Consider the following 23,039-nt stretch of genomic DNA (forward strand, 5'->3'; position numbering starts at 1 on the left):
AGAGAGATCAATTCTGTCCCTAGAGGACACAGAGAATATTCTCATGTTTTCGAAGATAATTTAGCCATAAAACCAGAACAGAAACATCTACAAACAAGAAAGAAACAGACAACGGGAGTTCAGAGGTTAAAAATGAATTAGGCACAAATACAAAACAACAGAGCGTCACTGTTTACAACAGGAAAAGACTGAAAAGTACCCAAATGTCCATCCACAGAGAGCTGCTTGACTAAAGCATGGTTCATCCACACAACAGTCTGTGCAGCAGGAACAAAAAGAATGCAAAAGGGAGAGCTCCAGACCACTATAAGCAAGGAGGGTAACAACGCTGGTAGGTAGTGATCTCCAGGACAGAGGAAGTGAAAACAAACAAAAAAAGATGCAGAACGGTATATCAAACATGTTTTTTGTATAAGAAGGTTAAATAAGAATATATGTATATAGTGGTTTATCTTTTTGCAAGAGGAAGCAGTAGAAGGATAAACAAGAAACTAATAACTTCTGAACATTATATGGGCTTAGCTTCTTGTTAAATTTTTTGGGGCCTATTAAAACATATCTTTCAGGTATACAGCATTTGACTTCTGTTATACAATACAAAGTGGTCACCACCACAAGTCTAGTTATCATCTGAGGCTTGGCTTTTTTTTTTTTAATTCAAGCCTGTTATACTAGATTCAATAGATACCAAATTTCATTTCAGTACATCTGATCAGAATAACAAAAGAGAATTATAAAACCCATATGTTTTGTTTACATGTACATTAAGTGTGCATATAGGCTATTAATACAAAGAATCATGTAGGAGGAAATGGTAACCCACTCCAGTATTCTGCCTGGAGAACCCCATGGACAGAGGAGCCTGGTGGTCTACAGTCCATAGGGTCACAAAGAGTCAGACATGACTGAAGCGACTTAGCACACACATAAAGAATCATTATGACAATCATAACACTGTTATTCCACAATCATAACTGAAGAAATTTGCTAAAGGAGCACTTCGCCAATTAAATTAGGCTCGACTGCTGGACCATCAAATACGTATGCTACAAATAAAGAGAAAAAAGCAAACCACAACATTGAAAACAAATAAAGCTAACTACATCAAATCAGTAACATAACCATGCAAAAAAGAATTATTCCAAATGACTTTTCCCCAACACATTATGAAGAAAAATTTGAAACATACAGAAAAATTGAACAAACTGTACAAAGAACACCCACATATATATCACCCAGATTCTACCATTATTGACATGATTCATCCACACATCAATCCATCTTATTTTTGATGCATTTCAAAGTTCACCAGTACACTTCATCTCCAAACAAGTTAGCATGTATATCATTAACTAGAGATAAAAACTCATTTTCATTTTTTTAGGTAGAATTTACATCCAGTGAAATGACAAATTTTAAGTGTACCAACTGATGAGTTCTGTCAAGTGTATGCACCTGTATAAGCCAAACACCTATCAAGATAAAAGATGTTACCATGGTCACAGAAAGTTCCCTGGCACCAGTTTCCAGTAAGCCCCACCCCATATCCTCAGCAACATTTGGTGTTGTCAGTTTTCAGTTTTGGCCCTTCCAGTGGGTATGTAGTGGTATTTTATTGTGGCTTTAATTTGCATTTCTCTGATGACTAATGTTAGCATTTTTTTCACGCAAAAACTGGTCATCATTCAGATGCCTTCCTTTATGAAGTACTTACTAAAATCTTTTCCTGTTTCAAAAATAGACTGTCTTTTTTATTATTGAGTTGTAAGAGTTCTTTATATATTCTGGGTATAAGTCACTTGTCAGATATACGACTTTCCTATTCACAACTTGTGTCAAATATTTCTCAGTGACTTCTGTCTTCTCATTTTCTTAATCTTACCTTTGGAAAAGCAAAAGTTTTACGTTTTAATTAAGTCCAATGAATCCATTTTCCCCTTTAATAATTACTGTTTTCTGTATGCTAAGAAACTTTTATATCAAGATTGTGAAGACATTCTCCTGATTTTTCCTAAAAGCTTTATATTTAGATCCATAATTAATCTTGAATTAAATTTCATGTATGGCATGTTCAGTTCAGTTGCTAAGTCACGTCCAACTCTTTGCAACCCCATGGACTGCAGCACGTCAGGCTTCCCTGTCCATCACAAACGCCTCATGTCAATCGAGCTGGTGATGTCATCCAACCATCTCATCCTCTGTCGTCCCTTTCTCCTCCTGCCTTCAATCTTTCCCAGCATCAGGGTCTTCTTCAATGAGTCAGTTCTTCACATCAAGTGGCCAAAGTACTGGAACTTCAGCTCAGTGTCAGTCCTTCCAATGAATATTCAGGACTGATTTCCTTTAGGATTGACTGGTTTGATCTCCTTGCAGTCCAAGGGACTCTCAAGAGTCTTCTCTAACACCACAGTTCAAAAGCATCAATTCTTCGGTGCTCAGCTTTCTTTATGGTCCAACTCTCACATGTATACATGACTGGGATGTGAGAATCATGATCATTCCCAGAGTCATACTGGGAAAACCATAGCTTTGACTAGATGGACCTTTGTCAGCAAAGTAATATCTCTGCTTTTTAATACACTGTCTAGGTTGTCATAGCTTTTCTTCCAAGGAGCAAGCATCTTTTAATTTCATGGCTGCAGTCACCATTTGTAGTGATTTTGGAGCCCAAGAAAATAAAGTCTGTCACTGTTTCCATTGTTTCCCCATCTATTTGCCATGAAATGATGGGACCGGATGCCATGATCTTCGTTTTTTGAATGTTGAGCTTTAAGCCAGCTTTTTCACTCTCCTCTTTCACTTTCATCAAGAGGCTCTTTAGCTCCTCTTCACTTTCTGTCATAAGGGTGGTGTCATCTGCATATCTGAAGTTACTGATATTTCTCCTGGCAATCTTGATTTCAGCTTGTGCTTCATCCAGCCTGGCATTTCTCATGATGTACTCTGCATATAAGTTAAATAAGCAGGGTGACAATACACAGCCTCTTTTCCCAATTTGGAACCAGTCCATTGTTCCATGTCCAGTTCTAACTGTTGCTTCTTGACCTGCATACAGATTTCTCAGGAGGCAAGTAAGGTGGTCTGATATTCCCATCTCTTTAAGAATTTTCCACAGTTTGTTGTGATCCACACAGTCAAAAGCTTTAGTGTAGTCAATGAAGCAGAAGTAGATGTTCTTCTTGAATTCTCTTGCTTTTTCTATGATCCAATGGATGTTTGCAATTTGATCTCTGGTTCCTCTGCCTTTTCTAAATCCAGCTTGAACATCTGGAAGTTCTCAATTCACAGAGATACTGTTGAAGCCTAGCTTGGAGAATTTTGAGCATTACTTTGCTAGCATGTGAGATGAGTGCAATTGTGCAGTAGTTTGAACATTCTTTGGCATTGCCTTTCTTTGGGATTGGAATGAAAACTGACCTTTCCCAGCCCCGAGGCCACTGCTGAGTGTTCCAAATTTGCTGGCATATTGAGCACAGCACTTTCACAGCATTATCTTTTAGGACTTGAAATAGCTCAGCTGGAATTCCATCACCTCCACCAGCTTTGTTCTTATTGACGCCTCTTAAGGCCCACTTGACTTAAGACTCCAGGATGTCTGGCTCTAGCTGAGTGATCACACCATCGTGGTTATCTGGGTTATGAAGATCTTTTTTGTGTAGTCCTTCTGTGTATTCTTGCCACCTCTTCTTAGTATCTTCTGCTTCTGTTCAGTCCATACCATTTTGTCTTTTATTGTGCCCATCTTTGCATGAAATGTTCCCTTGGTAGCTCTAATTTTCTTGAAGAGATCTTCAGTCTTCCCTGTGGTGAGCAGCAGTTGAAATCTCTATTCATTCCTTCTGCCTTAGCTGGAGTTTAGTAGAGTTTCTATGAAGAATTTGCCTATCTTCCCCACTGCCTGTGGCTAATCTGCTTTCCAGAATTTCTGCCTTCATTCCTCTTATTCCTTAACCCTCGAGTCTAGGTCTCTATCAAAATCTGTTTCCCTGTAGCAGCACTGAGGAGGACTGTCTGTGGGTAAACAGCTGCTTTTCGTCTAATGCAGTTTCCTTCTTCCAAGTATCGACTTCCCTCTAGTTTCTGCCTGTTTTCAGTCTCTCTCTAGTGCCTTAAAACAACTGTTTTTTAATTTTTGTCTTAAGTTGTTAGCTGTTATCTGCAAGGAGGTGGGAGGTAGTCCAAAATGAGCTACCTCACTACTACTAGAAGCAAATCCTCCAGGTGGTTTTTGAACACAATAATCTTGATTTTATGTCCCTGGTGAGATATAGCCTAAGGACAAGAAGAAATCTGAAACTTCATAATAATTATTTTCGTAGTACTAATGATATTATAATTTGATAATTATTTTATGTATATTACAGGATAAAGTAAGTAACCTTTAATGTTAATTAGGAATGAACTTTTTTGTGTAAGAAAAAGATATACAAGGGTAAAATAAAGTTGAAGACAAACCCGCTAATATTAATTTAATGACAAACCCTCTAATGTTAATTTCCATTGTAGATGTCATTATGTATTTGTGAGGTAAGAAAGCTTTTCAGTATGTTTTCTAGCTTTGTCCACTGAAAGATCATAGATACAATGGCACCCCAGTAAGAGTGTGCACATCTAACACCGAAATCTTGGATTCTAAATACCACTTCCCACTAAAAGGATCCAGAACTCCTGAAACCAGTTCTGGGGTAGGAAAAGCACACATTGGGATGGAATGTCTTATCCCAGAAAGAAAAGAATCACTCAAAGACTAATTAATAAGGGTATGACATCTTGGTATGTCCAAGATGACACAGGTGCCAGCATAAAGGGAATCTCATTGGCCACATTTGGAATAATTTGATCAAGAAAGAATAGTGACTTTGGCTGCAGAGTAGAACATTTAATAAGTAAAATTCCATGAGTCTATACTGACATGAAAGAGAACAGAAAATACAACCGCAAATATTTTGCCACCATTTCAGGTGATCATTACACCAGCTCCTTACTCTGGAATTCAGTTATCAAAAGCAAACATTTAGTATTTATACTGATCCAGGGTTATTATATCCCCTTCCATAGAGGGGAAGTGTTTTATGGACTAAAGGTGATGGAACAAGAACCACTATTGTGAATATGAATGACAGCAAGGGAGGTGATGTAAGCTGTCTTCTTTCATAACTCCCCAACACTGTCAAACCAAGAAAGATGCATAAAAAAAGAAAGATGCACAAACATACAATTTAGTTTTGACAGTAACCAAAGAAACTCAAAGGAGACACCATGAAAAGCTGGCATCGCATCTCTGGGTCATGGAACAGGGAAGGAGAGGGCTAGACTGTTGTTTTCACCATAACCTCTAGGTTATGCTGTTATCAAGTGGCTATAATACTTTTGATTATAAAATCAAAATCCAAACAACCTAACCCTTCGATAGCTTCCTACTATTATGATATTAACATCAAAAATCCTGCATCCACCGTGTCAGCCTCTCAGCCTGCATCTCAGCCCCTAACCCCTGCTCTGCAGCAGCCTGCTTAAGTATCTCAGTTGATGAAGCTCTGGCGAGACTCGGCTTTCACAGGTACTCTTCTCCACCTGGAAAGCCCTCCTCCACTCTGGGCTTTGCCCCCTTGGTCCCTCATTTCAGCACTGCCTCCTTCAGGTGGGCCTCCGTATCCCTCCCAAGGCTGGGCTATTCCTCCATTACACATGATCACAGTGAACCCTGTTCCAACTCCTCCTTTAGAACACTGAATCCATTGTAATTACATAATCACTCAGGAATTATTTAAAATCTGTCTCTCCACTCACACTTGAGCTCCATGCAGAAAAGATGCCACTCTGTGTTGGTCACCCTACAGCCTGCCTACCACACTGCCCCAGGTACCGTAGATACCTAACTCCATCATGGGATGAATGGCTGGATGACAGCCTGATGAACTGCAGATCTTTCAACACAGAGCAGCAAGGAACCCAGTATTTGCACATGGAAACATTTAATCACTTAGAATTAAGTACCACTGTAAAAAAAAAAAATAGGCCTATGAAGTATGTAGCTGTTTCCAAGTGTGGGTAAGAAAGCTGCTCAACATGTGACCTGAAGTCTTAGAGCATCTGTCTGAGAAGTGACTTGTGGTGGGGACTGAGGTCTTAGTGGAGGTGGTGAGAAGTGGTTAGTTCTGGGGTACATTTTGAATGTGGAGGCCCACAGTACTTGCTGGTTGATATCAGGAAGGTGAGAATCTAGGACATCTAGAATTTTAGACTGGTAACAGGGTGGATGCTGATGACATTTAATGAAACAAAAACTAGGAAGAGAAGCAGATCCATTGTTGTTGGTGTTCAGTCACTCAGTTGTGTCCGAAGCAGAGTTGAAGGAGGGAAAAAAGCAAGAGTTCTGTTTGGGACTCGTTAAGTTTGAGATGGCTAGGAGCAACTCCAGAGGAAAGACTGAAGAAGTCATCCAATGCGGGGCTCAAGAGGTTAGAGATGCCAAAAACCATCACAATATTGTAAAGTAATTATCCTCCAATTAAAATAAAGTAATTAAGAAAAGAAAAGCAAAAAAAAATGAGGTCAGAGATGCAAGCTAGAGACACAGGCACAGAGTAGAATGGTCAGCACACAGCCACACACAGAAATAATGAAAACAGCCTTAATTAATTAATTAATTAAAATGATGGCATAAAAACATTATCTATGTGTAGATGGCAGTTTTATGGACAATCTTTCCGTTTGCTCTTCCCAAATTTTCTAAAAAACATTTTCCCCCACAAGACAGTTATTACTTTTATAATTAGAAAACACAAGTTATTTTCATTTTAGAGAAAAGTTGATGACACATATTTTTACTGACATGGAAAGATATCTACAGCATTATCAATGTGGAAAGAAGGCAAGTTACAACAGTATTTATCTCAATCAACATGTAGGAATTTCTCTGGTGGTCCAGTGGCTAAGACTCCATGCTTCCAATGCAAGGGGCCTGAGTTCGATCCCTGGTCAGGGTACTAGATCCATCCTGCAGGCTACAACTAAAGATCCTGCATGCTACTACGAGGAGTGAACATCCCATGTGCCACAACTGAAACCCAGTGCGGCCAAAAAACAAATAAATATTCAATAAGTAAAACATAGACATGTATACACAGGTGTGTAAAGAAGACTCTAGAAGGATATTTAAAATGCCAACAGCAAAGGTAACCTTTAGGTTATTATTTGCCAGTTGTAGTCGCAGTACACTTTGCACAGGATCTGGAAAATATTAATGTGTTCATAAAAAATATTTGATATAGTAACTTAAACTCACTTTTCATGTCACTCTGTCTCTCTTTATTGCACCTATGTTTCAGGGCTTTCCTGATCTCTTTCCCCGACATAGCGACCACTCAAATGTTGGCTGTTCTTATATCTGGAGTTGCATAGCATAATGGACTTTGGCCCTCTGAACCACTCCTCAGAAGGACGTTTTCAAATGCATAAAATAAAATACATAGAAATTGATTAACAACTTACTTCGAGAATTGGTATGAGAGTAATATGTGCCTCTTTAGTAAACCACTAAATAGCCAGATCTGGAGGTGAGTCTGACAACTAAGTTTGAGTTGTGATGAACACGAGCAATATTTCAAAATCTCCATAACTGCATGGAATACGATATGAAAGCATCTTTGATCTCTATTGGTGACAAAAGCACAGGTACTCCTAACACTGCCATGGTCTGCTGCCTGTATATTATTAAATTTTTAGTGAGAGATTAGTAAAAATAAAGGCCAAGTGTTTCTCCCATCCAAGGTTACAGAACCCCTGACTTCTCAAACTTGAGCCAGAACCCTCAGTCTAGAAAGATACACACCAAACTGTAACAGCAGTTTTCTCTGCATGCTGGAATTTCCAGAGTAATTTCCACATGCATTTTCTAAATTTCCTAGAATGATGTTCTACTTATGTAATTAAAAATAAAGAGCATGATGAACACTATTTTTGTTTGGTTGTTCATTTTCTTTTGTCTTAAACAATCTGGAAGAGTGGTTAAGAAATTTTACACAGTTGCTCACAGGCTATATTAACAGTTTCTTACAGGGTCATACCACTGAAAAAAAGACTTTCAATTTTGCCTAACTACTTATTACAATGACTTGAATCATTCTTGTGTTCTTACAAGCCTAGAAAAAAATTCACTAGAATTATTTATTCTGGAGTTAAAAGGAACAAAAAGTCAAACTGTCACAACTGCAGACATTTGTCTCCTTTTTTTTGCCAAGTGTAATTCCAAAAACAGCTGAAAATATTAGAGCAAATTAGTACTTAATATGGACTAATACCTTCTGCTGTTTACAAAAACAGAAAACCCAGAAACATGGAAATTTGTATTTTAAAAACAAATTACTAAAAACGTATATACAGATTTAAAATACTTTTCAAAGAAATGTCAAAAGTACCAGAAGAAACCCCAGACAAACCCAAGTGCTTACATTTTTCAAAAATAATCTACATGAAGACAGTCAGCTCATGCTGAAAAGCACTCAAGTTGGTGTCTTAGCAAAACGTGAAAAGGAGATGGGAATGAGGGAAAATGTGCCTATCTCAGAAGCCTGCTTTGATTTCTTTCAAAACTAAAAATAAAACCTTCGGACTGCTCTATTAATAAGTCTAGAAAATGGATGCCTTTTTTTTGTGGAAAGTTTTCACAAACACCGAAATAAAAATATCTTTTCAGTTAATAGAGCTGAAGGATGTAAACATAAACCAGATGTCAATCCTTGTTTCTCGACAATTCCATTCTCCCTCAGGGCTCTGGTGGGACTTCGGTTGTAAAGATGTTTCCACAGCACAAGGAGACAAGTTAAATGAATGAAGGGCTGCACACAGCAACATGGCCCAGGCTCAAAAGCCAAGGGGCACGTAAAAAGCACAAGCTGCAGAATGTCACCTGCGGTAGGGCACTGTCCTGGGAATTCGCAATTTTCAAAGGTTATATATTGGCCCGTGGACCACAGCACGGAGCCTGGCTGGGGAGTAGCCCCATCACCTTCGGGGGATGGGCAACCTCTCAGTCTCCAGGATCAGGGAGGAAAGGAAGGTTTGAGGAGGAGACATGGAGCGGGAGCCCCTGGGGTCTGATGGGCAGATGGCTTCCAGAGCCCAGGGGTTGGGGGGACAGGCCAGGTGGCCGGAGTGCCTGCCACCATCTCCTGGGGCTCGGGACCCTCTCAGAGTGAGGCAGCTGGAAGGAAGACTGAGCCTATTTGGCACAGCCGGGCCAGCTGGGTCTGCTTTGCCACCAGCATCCCTGTCAGCGCAGCTGCTCTGAGACCCCTGCCGCCCCATCCTCCCACCCTGAACTCTCCGAGTTCTCTCGCGTCTGAGCCTCCAGACGCACAGCCCTCTCCTCTGCATGTGCCTCCTCCTGGAATCTAAAGGTGCCTTATCATTAAGGTCCTGGGGGGGGGGTCACTTTTCAAAGAAGTCTCTTCCCTGACGCTACCCAGGATACCAGGTGGGATCTGTCTAATGTTTCTGTGCACTCTAAGTGGCCACTGTAGCCTTTAGCCCATTGTAAAATAAAGGCGTATTGGCCTGTTGTCTTTTAGACCAGAAAATCACTGAGTGTATGAACAGTCCCTAGCATCTAGGGCAGGAACTGACAAATAATAGATGCTCAAATAGTCCAGGGTAAGTGAAAAAAGGACTGCAACAGAAAGAGTACCACAGTCAACGAGAAATGAGGTGACAGCAATATGGTCCTGAATTCTTTCAGGGTACTCCTTATGACATCACAACACAAATGAGAGAGAACGTTGAGCAGCTGTGGCGCTCTTCAACCCTGAGTCCCAAGGAGCCGCTGTAAGTTAGAATGTACCAAAATAAAATAAAAACACTCCATTTTCTTCATGATCCACAAATGAGAACAGGCTGACGTTCTCCTTGCCAAATAAAGGGTCCCGTCTCAGTTCCTCTGTTCACACTAGGTCGTGAAATGGAAGCTTCTGAAGTTTTGCTTTCTCATGCTAACTGCTGAAAATGATTTCTTCCTACCGGAATAAACAGCTCTAATCTCTACAAATTTGTGCTTATCTACTCAAATGTAGTTTTTTTCCCCCTCTAAAACCACGCAATTGGAAGGCTGTCCTTGATTTAGCAATATCTATCAAAGTTTAAAATGCATATATCCTTTAACCCAGCAAGTTCCAGCTCTATGAATTTCTCCTACAGAACTTGACTGTGAAAAATGGTATTATATAAAAGACTATTCACTACAACATTAATGAAAACACTGGAAACATAAATATCCATCAAGAGAAAATCAGTTAAGAAATTATGATGTATCCATAATGGACTACTACCCCAACCCTTAAAATGAGTGACATGTCTCTACAGAAATTGATATCACACACGCATCAAAATATATTAACTAAAAAGAGCAAACTGTGCAAATGTGCAGTTTTACTATTTGGTAAAAAACCACATGCACAAAATATACACATAAACACATATATAAAAATATATAATAATATGAGGTATCTAGAATAGTCCATTTCATAGAAGACAAAGTAAATGAGCAATTGCCAGGGATTGAGGGAGGGGGAGGAATGGGGAGTTCTCATTTAACGGGTATCATTTCAGTTTTGCAAGATAAAAGGGCTCTGGAGATACATGGTGGTGATGGCCGCACAGCAAAGAGAATGTACTCAATGTCACTAAACTGCACATTGAATAGTTAAAACAGAAAATTTTCTGTTATGAACATTTCACAATTTCAAAATTACACATGCACACTCACAGATTAATAAGAAACTGGTAATGAAGGTTGCCTTCAGGGAGAAAGGGATGTCTGGAGACAGGATGGCAAGGAGATCTTATATCATGTAACTTTTTATACCACCTTTTTAATGCTGTACTGTTATATACGTATTTAAAATAATCATTAAAAAACCTCAGCCTTACACAAGAAGCCTTTTCCTTAATCACATGTCCCTTATGTCATTTCTTTAAGTGAAAAAGAAATTAGGACTCCACTTCAGTTTTGAGGGTACTTATTAGATTTAAATGATGCCAGCCGCAAAAAATTACACTTGTTCCCCAAAGATCACATTCACCAAAACCCTGTCTTTATTTTTATCAGCTATTACAGAAAGCTTCAAAATCATCATAGAAGAAAATTACCATTTTTATCAGAGCGCAACTTTTACTCCATCACAACCAAGGCAGTTGAATATAAAACTATTTTAACGGCAAAAAGCCCTCATCATAAATCAAGACACAAATCAGCCCGCAATTATCTGAGTTAGAAAACAAACTATGCTTATGTTGCAGTCTACCCTATGGCTCCGACTTCTGTGTCAGAATTTAAAACACACACATGCATATATACACCCTCTGAAGTCCTCCTAGTTTACCTAAAACCTACTTTGTGAAGATCTGCTATTTTCTCAAGTTTTTCGGAATGGGCAAGGGAGCCATGCAGCTGGCATCACGACCTCTGTCGCCTTTCCCAGCACCCCACAGCCAGTGAAGAAGGCAGCACATGCAGGGCCCAGCACCACCCCTGGCTCAAAGCAGGAGCAAAAATATTTGTTGGATGAATGCATAAACCATTATCTGTGGACGGGCTTGACCTCAAGAGCCTCACTAAGAAAAAACTTCAGAAAGAAGTAAAAGATGCTCTGTTCACTTGAAGTCAGCATACAATAAAGGTGAAGACTAGATGGTTCAACAAACGGCTATGACAAACTGGCTAGCTGGACTCGAGACCTCATCCCGTCCCAAAGTTAAATACAAAAACAAGTATCCCAAGTACCATACAAAAAACATAAGACAACTTACCTATACGAATCTTTTGCATATATCAAATATGTATGTACGAATATAGCACATCATCAAGTTTTTTAGGAAGAAAGAAAATCTAGATGATTATTGTCATGTCACATAACAAAGAAAAATCTCTGCATGATGACAGAGATTTACTATCCTTAATATATTAAGAGTTCTTATAAACTGACTTAAAAAGAAATACCCTGATGGAAGAATAAATGCAGGACATGAATAGGCAATTCACAAAAACCAAATACAAATGGCCAGTGACCACTGATGTTCAACCCTAGTAATAACCCAAGAAACACATATTTAAAAAGGACATCCAATTCTGGGAGGGTATGGGAAATACAGGAAGTGGCACTTGCTAAGACTGTCACGGGAAATGGGATAGACATTTTGGAAGGTGGCGTGGTTAAGTTCCCACCAGCAACTTCAAGTCTAGGCAGCCATTCTTCAAAAGGACTGGCACCTGAGGACATTCAATCCAATAGCATCTCTAATAGTGAACCATCAAGAAAACCAAAAAGGGGAACACTTCATGACAGTAAATTGGCACAAAACTACGCTTCTATTTAACAGAAATGAGGCAGAGAAACGTATCACATGGATAGATGTAGAATACGTACCATGCGATCCTTATTTTGTCAAAAATACAAACAGAACATATTTGCAGAGCCTAGGAAGAAGAATCAGAAGGATCTGCATTACGCTATTAACAGCAGTTACTTTGGGTAGTGGGTGTGGAGAGTACTGGGAGCATTTGCTTTTTTATTGATATACTTTAAAATAGTTTGACTTTTCTTTTTAAAAAAAAGCATGTATTATTTTTTATAATTTCTTAAAAAGGAAAAGTAGTAAGAGATCAAGTACTTATCTATTAAAGACAGGTTCTGTCCTTTGAGAATTCCCTTCAAAGCTCCCTGATAGCTCAGTTGGTAAAGAATCTGCCTGCAATGCAGGAGACCCTGGTTTGATTCCTGGAAGATCCGCAGAAGGGATAGGCTACCCACTCCAGTATTCTGGCCTGGAGAATTCCACGGACTGTATAGGTCCATGGGGCCACAAAGAGTCGGACACGACTGAGTGCCTTTCACACTCACACTCATTTCAAAGTCCCTTGAAGCTCAAACGGCTGTGTCTCTCCCATTCATAAGTAATAAGAGTTATTTTTTAAAAACATCTCTTCCTTTCTACATTGTTTAGAAGAAACTGTACAGAGTCGCCACCGTCTGTGTTATGAAATCCATTTGCAATCGGAGAAAAAGACTATTAAAAACATCAATCACCCCTTCAGGCCTAATATCTATCAGAAGAAACCCATTCACTGCCTGTATTACATTTCGTCCACACAGTTTCTGAGACAATGCACAAAGCGGCAGCCAAACGATTCCCACCAGCATAAATACGTGGTGTACAAAGAACATCCTGTCAGCAGGGCCCAGAGCACACCCCGCAGTGGTAAATGGGAATGACAATTTAAGTCACAGGATCACAAGCAGAACCAAATTTTCGACTTGGAGGCAGCGTGATGCTCTTCACTTCCGTCTACACCTTTTCTGCTCCTCCACCCAAACTCTCTGCCCCTCTCCCAGCCCCGAAATGGGCCAAGATGGATGTCCACACAGCTTCAGACTGAAGCATCACAAGTCGCTAGAGAGAGACAACTAAACGCACAACTTGAGGGGGTCAGCTGGAATCCCAAGGACCGCATATGTGTAAAGTCATGTGTTTTTCTTTGGAGAAGAAATGGAGAAATCAAATTAGCGTGTTCAGTCTTACCACACGGGATGTTTGCAATCCAGATGTCAAAACATCAAATGTGGATGTGGCCTCCAAAAAAGCTTAAGATACTGAGCCTGCCAGTTTAGAAATGAAGGAACCGTTTGATCTGACCAAATTCAAAGGCCAGGAGGTGGTGCCCAAGCACCTGACACACGGGTGACAGGACCCCTGCACAGCAGACTCAGAGGGCCTAGCTTCCCAGCTTCTCAAAAGGCCTTCCTCCTGCTCTAAAGTCTCAAGAGCCCAAAGGGCCTCAGGGTGCTCTCTGTGGCCCCTGTGGGAGGTGTGCGGCATACACACGCTCAATTCCCTGGTGGCTCAGATGGTAAAGCATCTGCCTGCAATGCGGGAGACCTGGGTTCGATCCCTGGGCTGGGAAGATCCCCTGGAGAAGGAAATGGCAACCCACTCCAGTACTCTTGCCTAGAAAATTCCATGGATGGAGGAGCCTGGTGGGCTACAGTCCATGGGGTCACAAAGAGTCGGACACGACTGAGTGACTTCACTTTCTTTCTTTCTGCTGTCTGGCCACAGCTTGCAGGAAGTCGTCCTTCTAGGGGACCACACGAGGGTTCCTGTGTCTGCAAATGCATCACTGCCACTCGCTAATGTTGACCAGGAAGTCATTTACCCGAGACCAGAGCAAATAGAGCACCACGCTGAAGGCCGCTAGGTGAGAGCTGGAGCAGCAGGTGAAGAGCTCCCAGCGCTCTCCGCTCAGCTGACCTGCTTGAAGGTGAACTGAAGGGGCAGGTCACCAGTTCCAGCTCTAATCTGACACCCGCCCCCGGATCACACCGTGGCTACCAAGGAGCCTTAACCCAACTGACCTTTCAGGGCTCAGGGAAGTGACTTTTTTTTATTATATGGCACAGTTTGGCACCGTTAAGTCTTTAGTCTTTGGGGTACTTTGATAACGGTTCAAGAGTAGTAGATCTTGTTTGATTCCTTTTTTTTTTTTTTTTTTAAAAACAGATGGCCAAACCAGGACATATACTAAAAAAAAAAAAAGGAAGGTTACTTACCTGAGCCCTAACATTCCAGCTACCATGGAATCTTGTTGGAGCTGGTCTACAGAAGCAAGATGTATTCTGGGGAGTCACATGTCACATCAAAGCAGGAACTGGTGAGTCTGTATTTTTATGGAGCCTAAAACAAAGAAAATCGTAAGTTGAAAGCCCCCATCGTGCTGCACGACCTTTTTCCCAGGGCTATTTGGGACATTTTGAAGATAAACATACAGACAAAGTACCTTGCTATTTCCCAGCTTACCTAGCTAGAAACAAAGGATACACTGAAATTTACTGCCAGATAACACACAGTGCTAAAGGAAAGATTCATGAGTGTTAGAACTGACACTATCACAGGTCTTGTCACCTCTGAGGAACATTTTGACAGTATAAAACGTACAGTTAGGAAGCAACCTCCAGTAAGTATTTCGTACAACATGTCATACAGAAATACCCAGAGACAGAAGATATGTTCCAGAGAACAGGCAACATCAAAATGTCATATCAAGAACACATGAAATGCAGAGGCAAAGTCTCCTGTCATTTTCAAGCAGCTGAAGTTGCAACAAGCTGCTGTGACATCACGTAAAGAGGCTTTAGCCAGGAGAGAAAAAAAACAGGTGGAACCAACAGAAACCAAGTACCCTGGGAGATCCTAAGCCATCCTCAGACATACACAAGACTGTTTTTGAGCACTCACTTTTAGGTCTCTCAGATCAGTAAAATGTTCAACAAACTGAGTTAACAGTGTGATACTTTCTCTTTTGCCTTTGAACACATGTTCAAAGAAAGTCTTCTGCCACTATACTTTTCATCAAGACAACCATCATTTCCTTGTTAAAACCTCAACCACCCCATATTAGCTAATTTCTGATACCTTGCTGGCCCAAGAGTTGCACTTTTATCTTTAGACTAAAAAAACCTAGCGTGTACAACTTAAGAGACCATTCACACAATTACTCATGTAATCAAACTCAGAAGTGCAACACCAACCAAGTTTTTTACTGCTGATCTGGAACTACCAGGATGGTATCTGGAATTATCTATTGAGGTGCAGTGAGGCCTCAGAATTAAACAGTCGAGTCATAGAATGCTCTAAAATCCCAGAAGTCAAAGTCACAGTATAACTCAGTTGTGCTGGGCTTAGTTGCTCTGTTGTTTCCGACTCTTTGCAATCCCATGGACTGTAGCCTCCTGGGCTCTTCCTGTCCATGGAGAGTCTCCAGTAAAGAACACTGGAGTGGGTTGCCATGCCCTCCTCCAGGGGATCTTCCCAACCCAGGGATCGAACCCAGGTCTCCCGCACTGCAGGCAGATTCTTTACCATGTGAGCCACCAGGGAAGCCCAAGAATACTGGAGTGGGTAGCCTATCCCTTCTCCGGGGGATCTTCCTGACCCAGGGATTGAACCAGGGTCTCCCGCATTGCAGGTGGATTCTTTACCAGCTGAGCTATTACTCACTTAGCTATATAATAAAAATCAAACTGGCATCCCGGCTGGGAGGCCCTAGAAAAGCCACAACTTCTCACAGTTGCATTTTTTTTTTTTGGTAAATTGCATTTTTATTTGTAAACTGAGGGATGTATACTAAGGTTCCTTCGAGCTCTGAAAGTTTAAGATCTCTGATAACTCAAGATTTCGTGGAGAAAAAAAATAAAAAAGAGTCAGCAAATGAGAGCACTTAGGTGAAAACCCAATAAAGCAGTGAATTGCAGGTCTATATATATGTATATAGAGTGCCCCCAGCTCTTTTGCACGGAAGCCTTTCTAAGGCTTGATCCCAAGAGTCCAGACTTCTGCAGTATAACAAAACAGCTATGCTCAAGACATTCATACACCAGCAGAACCAATGTAAGTGTGCCTTTAAGAAGTGAAAAAGACCAAGGCTTTACTCTGTAACAGAATGGTCACAACTCCCTTTAAATATGGGGGTGGCCATGCTCTGCCAGCCCCCAAATTCCCAATCTCAGTTCCCCCCAACACCATACCTACCATCAAAGGGGTAGAACCAAGTATTTAAGCAATGGCGTACAAAGCAAGCTTTCGATAGGAAGGGGCTCCGTGCCAAAGAAAGGCAGAAGAGACCAGGTAAATGTAGAAGAGCACAACTTTTGTGTCAGTGAGTCCAAGGAAAAGAGACTTATTTACATCCATCCTACTCAAATTGAGGTAAAGGCACAGTGGTGACAATGACAGTTTGACTGGAAGGCACTGGTACAGAAGCACTGAGAACAAGGTCCTCCCACTGGAGCGGTAATAATGCTCGACCCAAGAAAAAAGGTTGTGTCTGCCAGCCACACGAAGTTGGTCTGCGTGCATATCACCAGCAAAGGCAGGGAGAACAAACAGGTGTCTGCCACGCTCCCTGGAACCACCAGTCTAGGACTATGCTTTACCCGCACTGTGCTTGAAACACTAGTTAACTGCAAATGTCAAACCCTTTCTATAATTTTCTTCTCATAAATAACTCGGGCAGGCTGGCCACAAACTGCTCTTAGCCAGTTAAAAGATTTTCACTGATATTCACCTTTATAAAAGATCACAGGTTCCAGGAGACATCATTTATCATGTAAATAATCCCAGGCAGGTGTATTAACGGTGGAAACCGCCCCCCAGGAAGGAACTAACACTTTTCCATTGGCTCTTCTTTATTCTAGGTTCGTTCGAGAAGCAAGGTTCTCATTCTGTCTCCACATGGGGGAAGGGGTATTCAGGAGGGGGACATCATCATATTGGACTCCTTCATCCAATTCTGTCAAATTCCACAGCGTGCCTCCCCATCCCACTAGATTCAGCCACAAAGAGGCAGGGCCAGCCGGGAAACAAGGGCTGTGGCTGGAAATTGCAAATAAAACGCAAAACTGTACTCGAACCCTCCTGCAACATAAGCTGCACAAAAGTTGGAGTATGGTTGGACTGCATCATGCTCTGTCAGGTGAAACAAAGACCTGGGATTCTAGGTTGCAAGCATTCCTGGCAAATTTGTAACAACAAAAAAAGAGCATGGTGTGTACTGGCAAGAAAGCCATAGAGGGTTTCCTCAAGCTGTTAGGACACCATGACTTCAGATGCCGCCAGGTACTTTGCAGACAAACTATATTCTGGAGGCTGTGCCCCAGGGGCACAGGAGGGGCACCCGAGGCAGCTAACGCACTGCCAATGATGTGAAACAAAATAGAGCCCTTGCTGGTCACATCTGAGGCTCAGATGTACAAACCTTGGAATCTTCGTTGAGGCTTGTGTATCTGTGTGTGCAGACAGGAATGCACCTCAGTGATCAGCCCCCTCGCTGACATGCCACGAATGGGTGTTCTGTGGCAACTTATTCAATCAACTCTACACCTCTGAAACTGACTGTGCCCTTTAAGGTTCTGATACATCCATGTAAAAAATGAAAGCAAATGTTTCCTAGGTTCCAGGACTAGGATTTAGAAGTCCTTCAAAGCCCATAAATAAATCTATTTCCCTAAATCCCTAGTGGAAATTCCCAAAAGACCTAAAACTAAAAACCAGATTTAAAAAAAAAAAAAGAAAGATTCAGCATATTTTAAAGGACCCAAGAGGTTAATGGCATTCTTAGTTGAAATCGTTCAGATGCAGATGAAAATTCTGACAGTGGAACCCAAATTTCTCCTGGATAGCAACTGCCTGTTAATAATGATTTTTGCTACCAAGGCCCGAATATGCTTCATTTTCGTAATGTAACAAAATGCCTAAAACTTGCCAGAGTCCTCAACTTTTAAGCCACTCAGACTCACAGGCCAGTAGGTTCGGTTCTGTGATCACCAACCACCCACAGAATTCTAGGCTACCATCTCACAATTTGGGGCACTGATTGGCACAACAGAGACACAACTCTGAATGGCTCTGCAGCCCATTCCTGTTCCTGGAAAAACGAGAAGCACACATCTGCCTGACCATGAGTCAGGAATATCAATTTTGTGGTGGAGCCCATTTCGGCTGTGACCAATCCTCACCGAACACACTCACAGTAGAAGCGACGGCCACAGAGGTGTATTCCACAGCCAGCTTCCCCCCCTTGGAATCCACACTCAGCAAGGCCATGAACGGTATCCTCTGTGAAAGCAATCTTTTAAACTCTTCACCATGACCTTAAGTCTTCAGTGCAAAACCACAAAAAACATTGCCACGCCACTAATCAGTCACCTGAGTTTCAGTCAGGGTGACTCAGAAGCAAACTAGAAAGAAAATAAACTTTCAGGGATCAAGTGATGGGCACCCCGGCGATGCGGTGAACTTGCCCCATCTGGTACTGGTGATCTTGAGGCGGGCGCGCTCCGGGACTATGGAAGCCCGTCACAGACTGAGTCCCACTTCACTTATGTAACTGGAAGATCGCTGGCGAAGGGGGGCGGGCGGGGGGAGGATGGGAGGGCGCTCGTATTCTGAGGCCATGGCCCCCACAAACGCCCTGGGGGCGCGCTCCCATCGAAGCGCTTCGGGTGCTGCCGGACACCCCGTCCCCTCCCCAAGGCTCCTGATGGCAACTATCACCGCCTCTTTCTGATGAGCTCTGGGGCCAAGAACACAATGTCTAGTGCCTTTTGTGGGTGGACAATAATTCCCACCTACTTGTTCCTGCTAGATGCGAAAGGAACTCGCTCGCGGCGGGGGCGGGGGGGGGCAGAAAGTCATGGAATGGGCGAGAAGGAGGGGGAGGCAAAGCCTGGAGATGGGGGCGACAGCCCAGGAGCCCTTGTGGCGCACTCTCCCGACGGGAGGCGAACTGCGCACGCGCGCCAGTGGGGGGGCCGAGTAACGGGAGAGGGGGCGCGCGAGGGAGGGAGACGGGAAAGCGCGAGCCAGGGAGAGGCCGGGGGCGCGGGCGCGCGACGGCGCCGCGGGCCCGAAGCCCCGCGAAGGGCACGACGCGCGCGCAGCCCCGACAGGCGAAGCCCAGGCGACAGGGGCGCCCACGGGGCCGGGGGGCCGGGATGCGCGCCGAAGGCGGGAGGGCGGGGGGAAGCAGGCAAAGACAGCCTGAGGAGGCCGCGCCGAGGACGGTCACCCGCAAGTGCGGGTAACGGGCCGCGGGGGGGGGGGGGGTGCCGTCACCAGCGGGAGGGGGAGGGTAGAGAGGAGGGACGCCATCCGCCAGCCGTGTCGCCCGACCCCGCGGGCCCCTCCCGCGCCACGTCCCGCCCCTACCCCCCGCCCCCCAGCAAGGGTCCCCGCCCGCGGCCGCGGCGGTCCCACTCACAGTCTCTCCTCCTCGCCTCCTCCTCCTCCTCCGCTCGGCGCGGCAGCGGCGGCGGCGGCCATTTTCCGGACGGCTTTTACCACAGCCCTCTCTCCGAGAGGAGGGAGCGCGCGCGCCGCCGACGCCGAGACCCCGCACGGCCGACGTCGCGCCCCGCCCTCCCGGCCGGCTTGCGCGCAGCTGCACCTGCGCGCCTGCGCCCCGCCCCCGGTGCCTGAGCGAGCCGGCGCTCCATTGGATGCGGCGGCCAGGGTGGGGCGGGGCCTCGGTGGCGGCGACCCCAATTGGCGAGACTCTATGTCCGTTCTGGCGAGGGAAAAGGGGGCGGACGTCCCGTCTAGCTGCCGATTGGCTGCCAACGGCCGTCATTTGGGGAAAAGAGGAGGCTTGGGCGCTGAGGGGATGGTTTAGTGGGCGGAATTTGAATATTAAGGATTAATAGGCCTTTGCGGATGCTGGGGCCAAGCGACGGCCTAGGCTCCAGACGCCTGTTTTAGCGACCATCCTGGGCCCTTGACCTGCTGTCCGCAAACACACAAACTACATTGCTATAAGCCTCCCGCAACAGCCACATTTTCTCAGTATCACCACCTTCAGTACAAACAGCAAAGTTGCCTTACATTGTTCCAGACAAGAGACCTTGGTTTACGAGGCCTACCCAAGGCGTTCTTTCATTTGAGCCTACCGTGTGCCACACTCTCAAAGGGGCAAGGAATAAACTGAACTACGAATTGTAGCCTTGACCTTCTTGCAACTCTGGTGGGGCAAGAAGGTGCATGCCAAGGCTTGCACGAAACCTGTCATGGTTGGATGAGATGGTTTGGGGTGAGTGGACAGAGGGGGCAGTGGGAACACAAAGAAGTCAGCACTCGGCCCGGAAGAGGTGATTGGGGATCCCACAACGCTGGTATAGAAAAATATTTAAGAGTATGAAAAAAGTTTTAGCTAATGGGGGCTTCCCTTGTGGCTCAGGTGGTTAATAATCCATCTGCAATGCAGGAGACCTGGGTTCCATTTTGGGGTTGAAAAGATCCCCTGGAGAAGGGAAAGACTACCCCACTCCAAGTATTCTGGCCTGGGTGAGGTTGAAGAGTCAGACGCGACTGAGTGACTTTCACTTCACTTCACTTTAGCTAATGGAGTGTTCAGGATAGGACTGTCTGTCAAGGCAACTTTACTCTGATTCCAGCTATCATCCAATACATCCAATGCTCTTTTTGCTACTTCTCCAGTTAAGAAGGAACCTTCTGATGTGACTCCCTACCCCACCCCCATTCATTTATTAAATCCATGTTATGTACCAGGCACTGTTACAGTCTCTGGATGCAGAGTACTGAGGAAGACACCAAATTAACATTCTTGTAGGGGAAGATTCAGAGTGAACATACAAAAAGTATAAAATAAAATGTCACATAGTGATAAGAATTTGGGGTAGATAAAGCAACGGTGAAAGGGGTGCTATTTAGATGTCCACTGGCTTTTGCTCTCATTTTATTCCCCCATAGGGTTATCTGTGACCAGTGTCTTCTCCTGGAAAAACTCTGTTAGCCTTTGCCCTGCTTCATTTTGTACTACAAGGCCAAACTTGCCTGTATCTCTTGACCTACTTTTGCATTCCAATCCCCTATGATGAAAAGGACATCTTTTTTTGGTATTAGTTCTAGAAGGTCTTGTAGGTCTTCATAGAACTGTTTGACTTCAGCTTCTTCAGCATTAGTGGTTGGGGCACAGACTTGGATTACTGTGATGTTGAATGGTTTATCTTGGAAACAAACAGATCATTATGTTGTTTTTGAGATTGCATTTCTAACTCTTTTGTTGACTATGAGGGCTACTCCATTCCTTCTAAGGGATTCTTGCCCACAGTAGTAGATATAATGATCATCTGAATTAAATTCACCCATTCTGGTCCATTTCAGTTCACTGATTCCTAAAATGTTGATATTCACTCTTGCCATCTCCTGTTTGACCACATCCAATTTACTTTGATACATGGACCTAACATGCCAGGTTCTTATGTAAGACTCTTCTTTTTTTTTTTTTTCCATTTATTTTTATTAGTTGGAGGCTAATTACTTTACAGCATTGCAGTGGTTTTTGTCATACATTGAATTAGCCATGGATTTACATGTATTCCCCATCCCGGTCCCCCCTCCCACCTCCCTCTCCACCCCATCCCTCTGGGTCCTCCCAGTGCACCAGGCCTGAGCACTTGTCTCATGCATCCAACCTGGGCTGGTGATCTGTTTCACCCTAGATATACATGTTTTGATGCTGTTCTCTTGAAACATCCCACCCCCGGGTTCTCCCATAGAGTCCACAAGTCTGTTCTATACATCTGAGTCTCTTTTTCTTTTTTTGCATATAGGGTTATCATTACCATCTTTCTAAATTCCATATATATGTGTTAGTATACTGTAATGGTCTTTATCTTTCTGGCTTACTTCGCTCTGTATAATGGGCTCCAGATTCACCCATCTCATTAGAACTGATTCAAATGAATTCTTTTTAACGGCTGAGTAATATTCCATGGTGTATATGTACCACAGCTTCCTCATCCATTCATCTGCTGATGGGCATCTAGGTTGCTTCCATGTCCTGGCAATTATAAACAGTGCTGCGATGAACATTGGGGTGCACGTGTCTCTTTCAGATCTGGTTTCCTTGGTGTATATGCCTAGAAGTGGTATTGCTGGGTCATATGGCAGTTCTATTTCCAGTTTTTTAAGAAATCTCCACACTGTTTTCCATAGCGGCTGTACAAGTTTGCATTCCCACCAACAGTGTAAGAGGGTTCCCTTTTCTCCACACCCTCTCCAGCATTTATTGCTTGTAGACTTTTGGATAGCAGCCATCCTGACTGGTGTGTAATGGTACCTCATTGTGGTTTTGATTTGCATTTCTCTGATAATGAGTGATGTTGAGCATCTTTTCATGTGTTTTTTAGCCATCCGTATGTCTTCCTTGGAGAAATGTCTGTTTAGTTCTTTGGCCCATTTTTTGATTGGGTCATTTATTTTTCTGGAGTTGAGCTGGAGGAGTTGCTTGTATATTTTTGAAATTAATCCTTTGTCTGTTGCTTCATTTGCTATTATTTTCTCCCAATCTGAGGGCTGTCTTTTCACCTTGCTTATAGTTTCCTTTGTTGTACAAAAGCTTTTAAGTTTCATTAGGTCCCATTTGTTTATTTTTGCTTTTGTTTCTAAAATTCTGGGATGTGAGTCATAGA

At 43.2% G+C, this 23,039-nt stretch overlaps 1 protein-coding gene across 1 annotated transcript in view; it reads right to left on the reverse strand.

Annotated features, from left to right (window-relative positions):
- The window catches only part of MECP2 (methyl-CpG binding protein 2), a 59,704-nt gene extending 39,753 nt beyond the window's left edge, over positions 1–19,951 (reverse strand). The window contains exon 1 of the mRNA XM_070462937.1: positions 19,811–19,951. Coding sequence (XP_070319038.1) covers positions 19,811–19,872 — 62 coding nt within the window. The 5' untranslated portion in view covers positions 19,873–19,951. The remainder of the gene's footprint in view (positions 1–19,810) is intronic.
- Positions 19,952–23,039: the final 3,088 nt, after the last annotated feature.

Source organism: Odocoileus virginianus, unplaced genomic scaffold, assembly GCF_023699985.2.
Source record: "Odocoileus virginianus isolate 20LAN1187 ecotype Illinois unplaced genomic scaffold, Ovbor_1.2 Unplaced_Scaffold_18, whole genome shotgun sequence".
In the NCBI taxonomy this organism is placed as follows: Eukaryota; Metazoa; Chordata; class Mammalia; order Artiodactyla; family Cervidae; genus Odocoileus; species Odocoileus virginianus.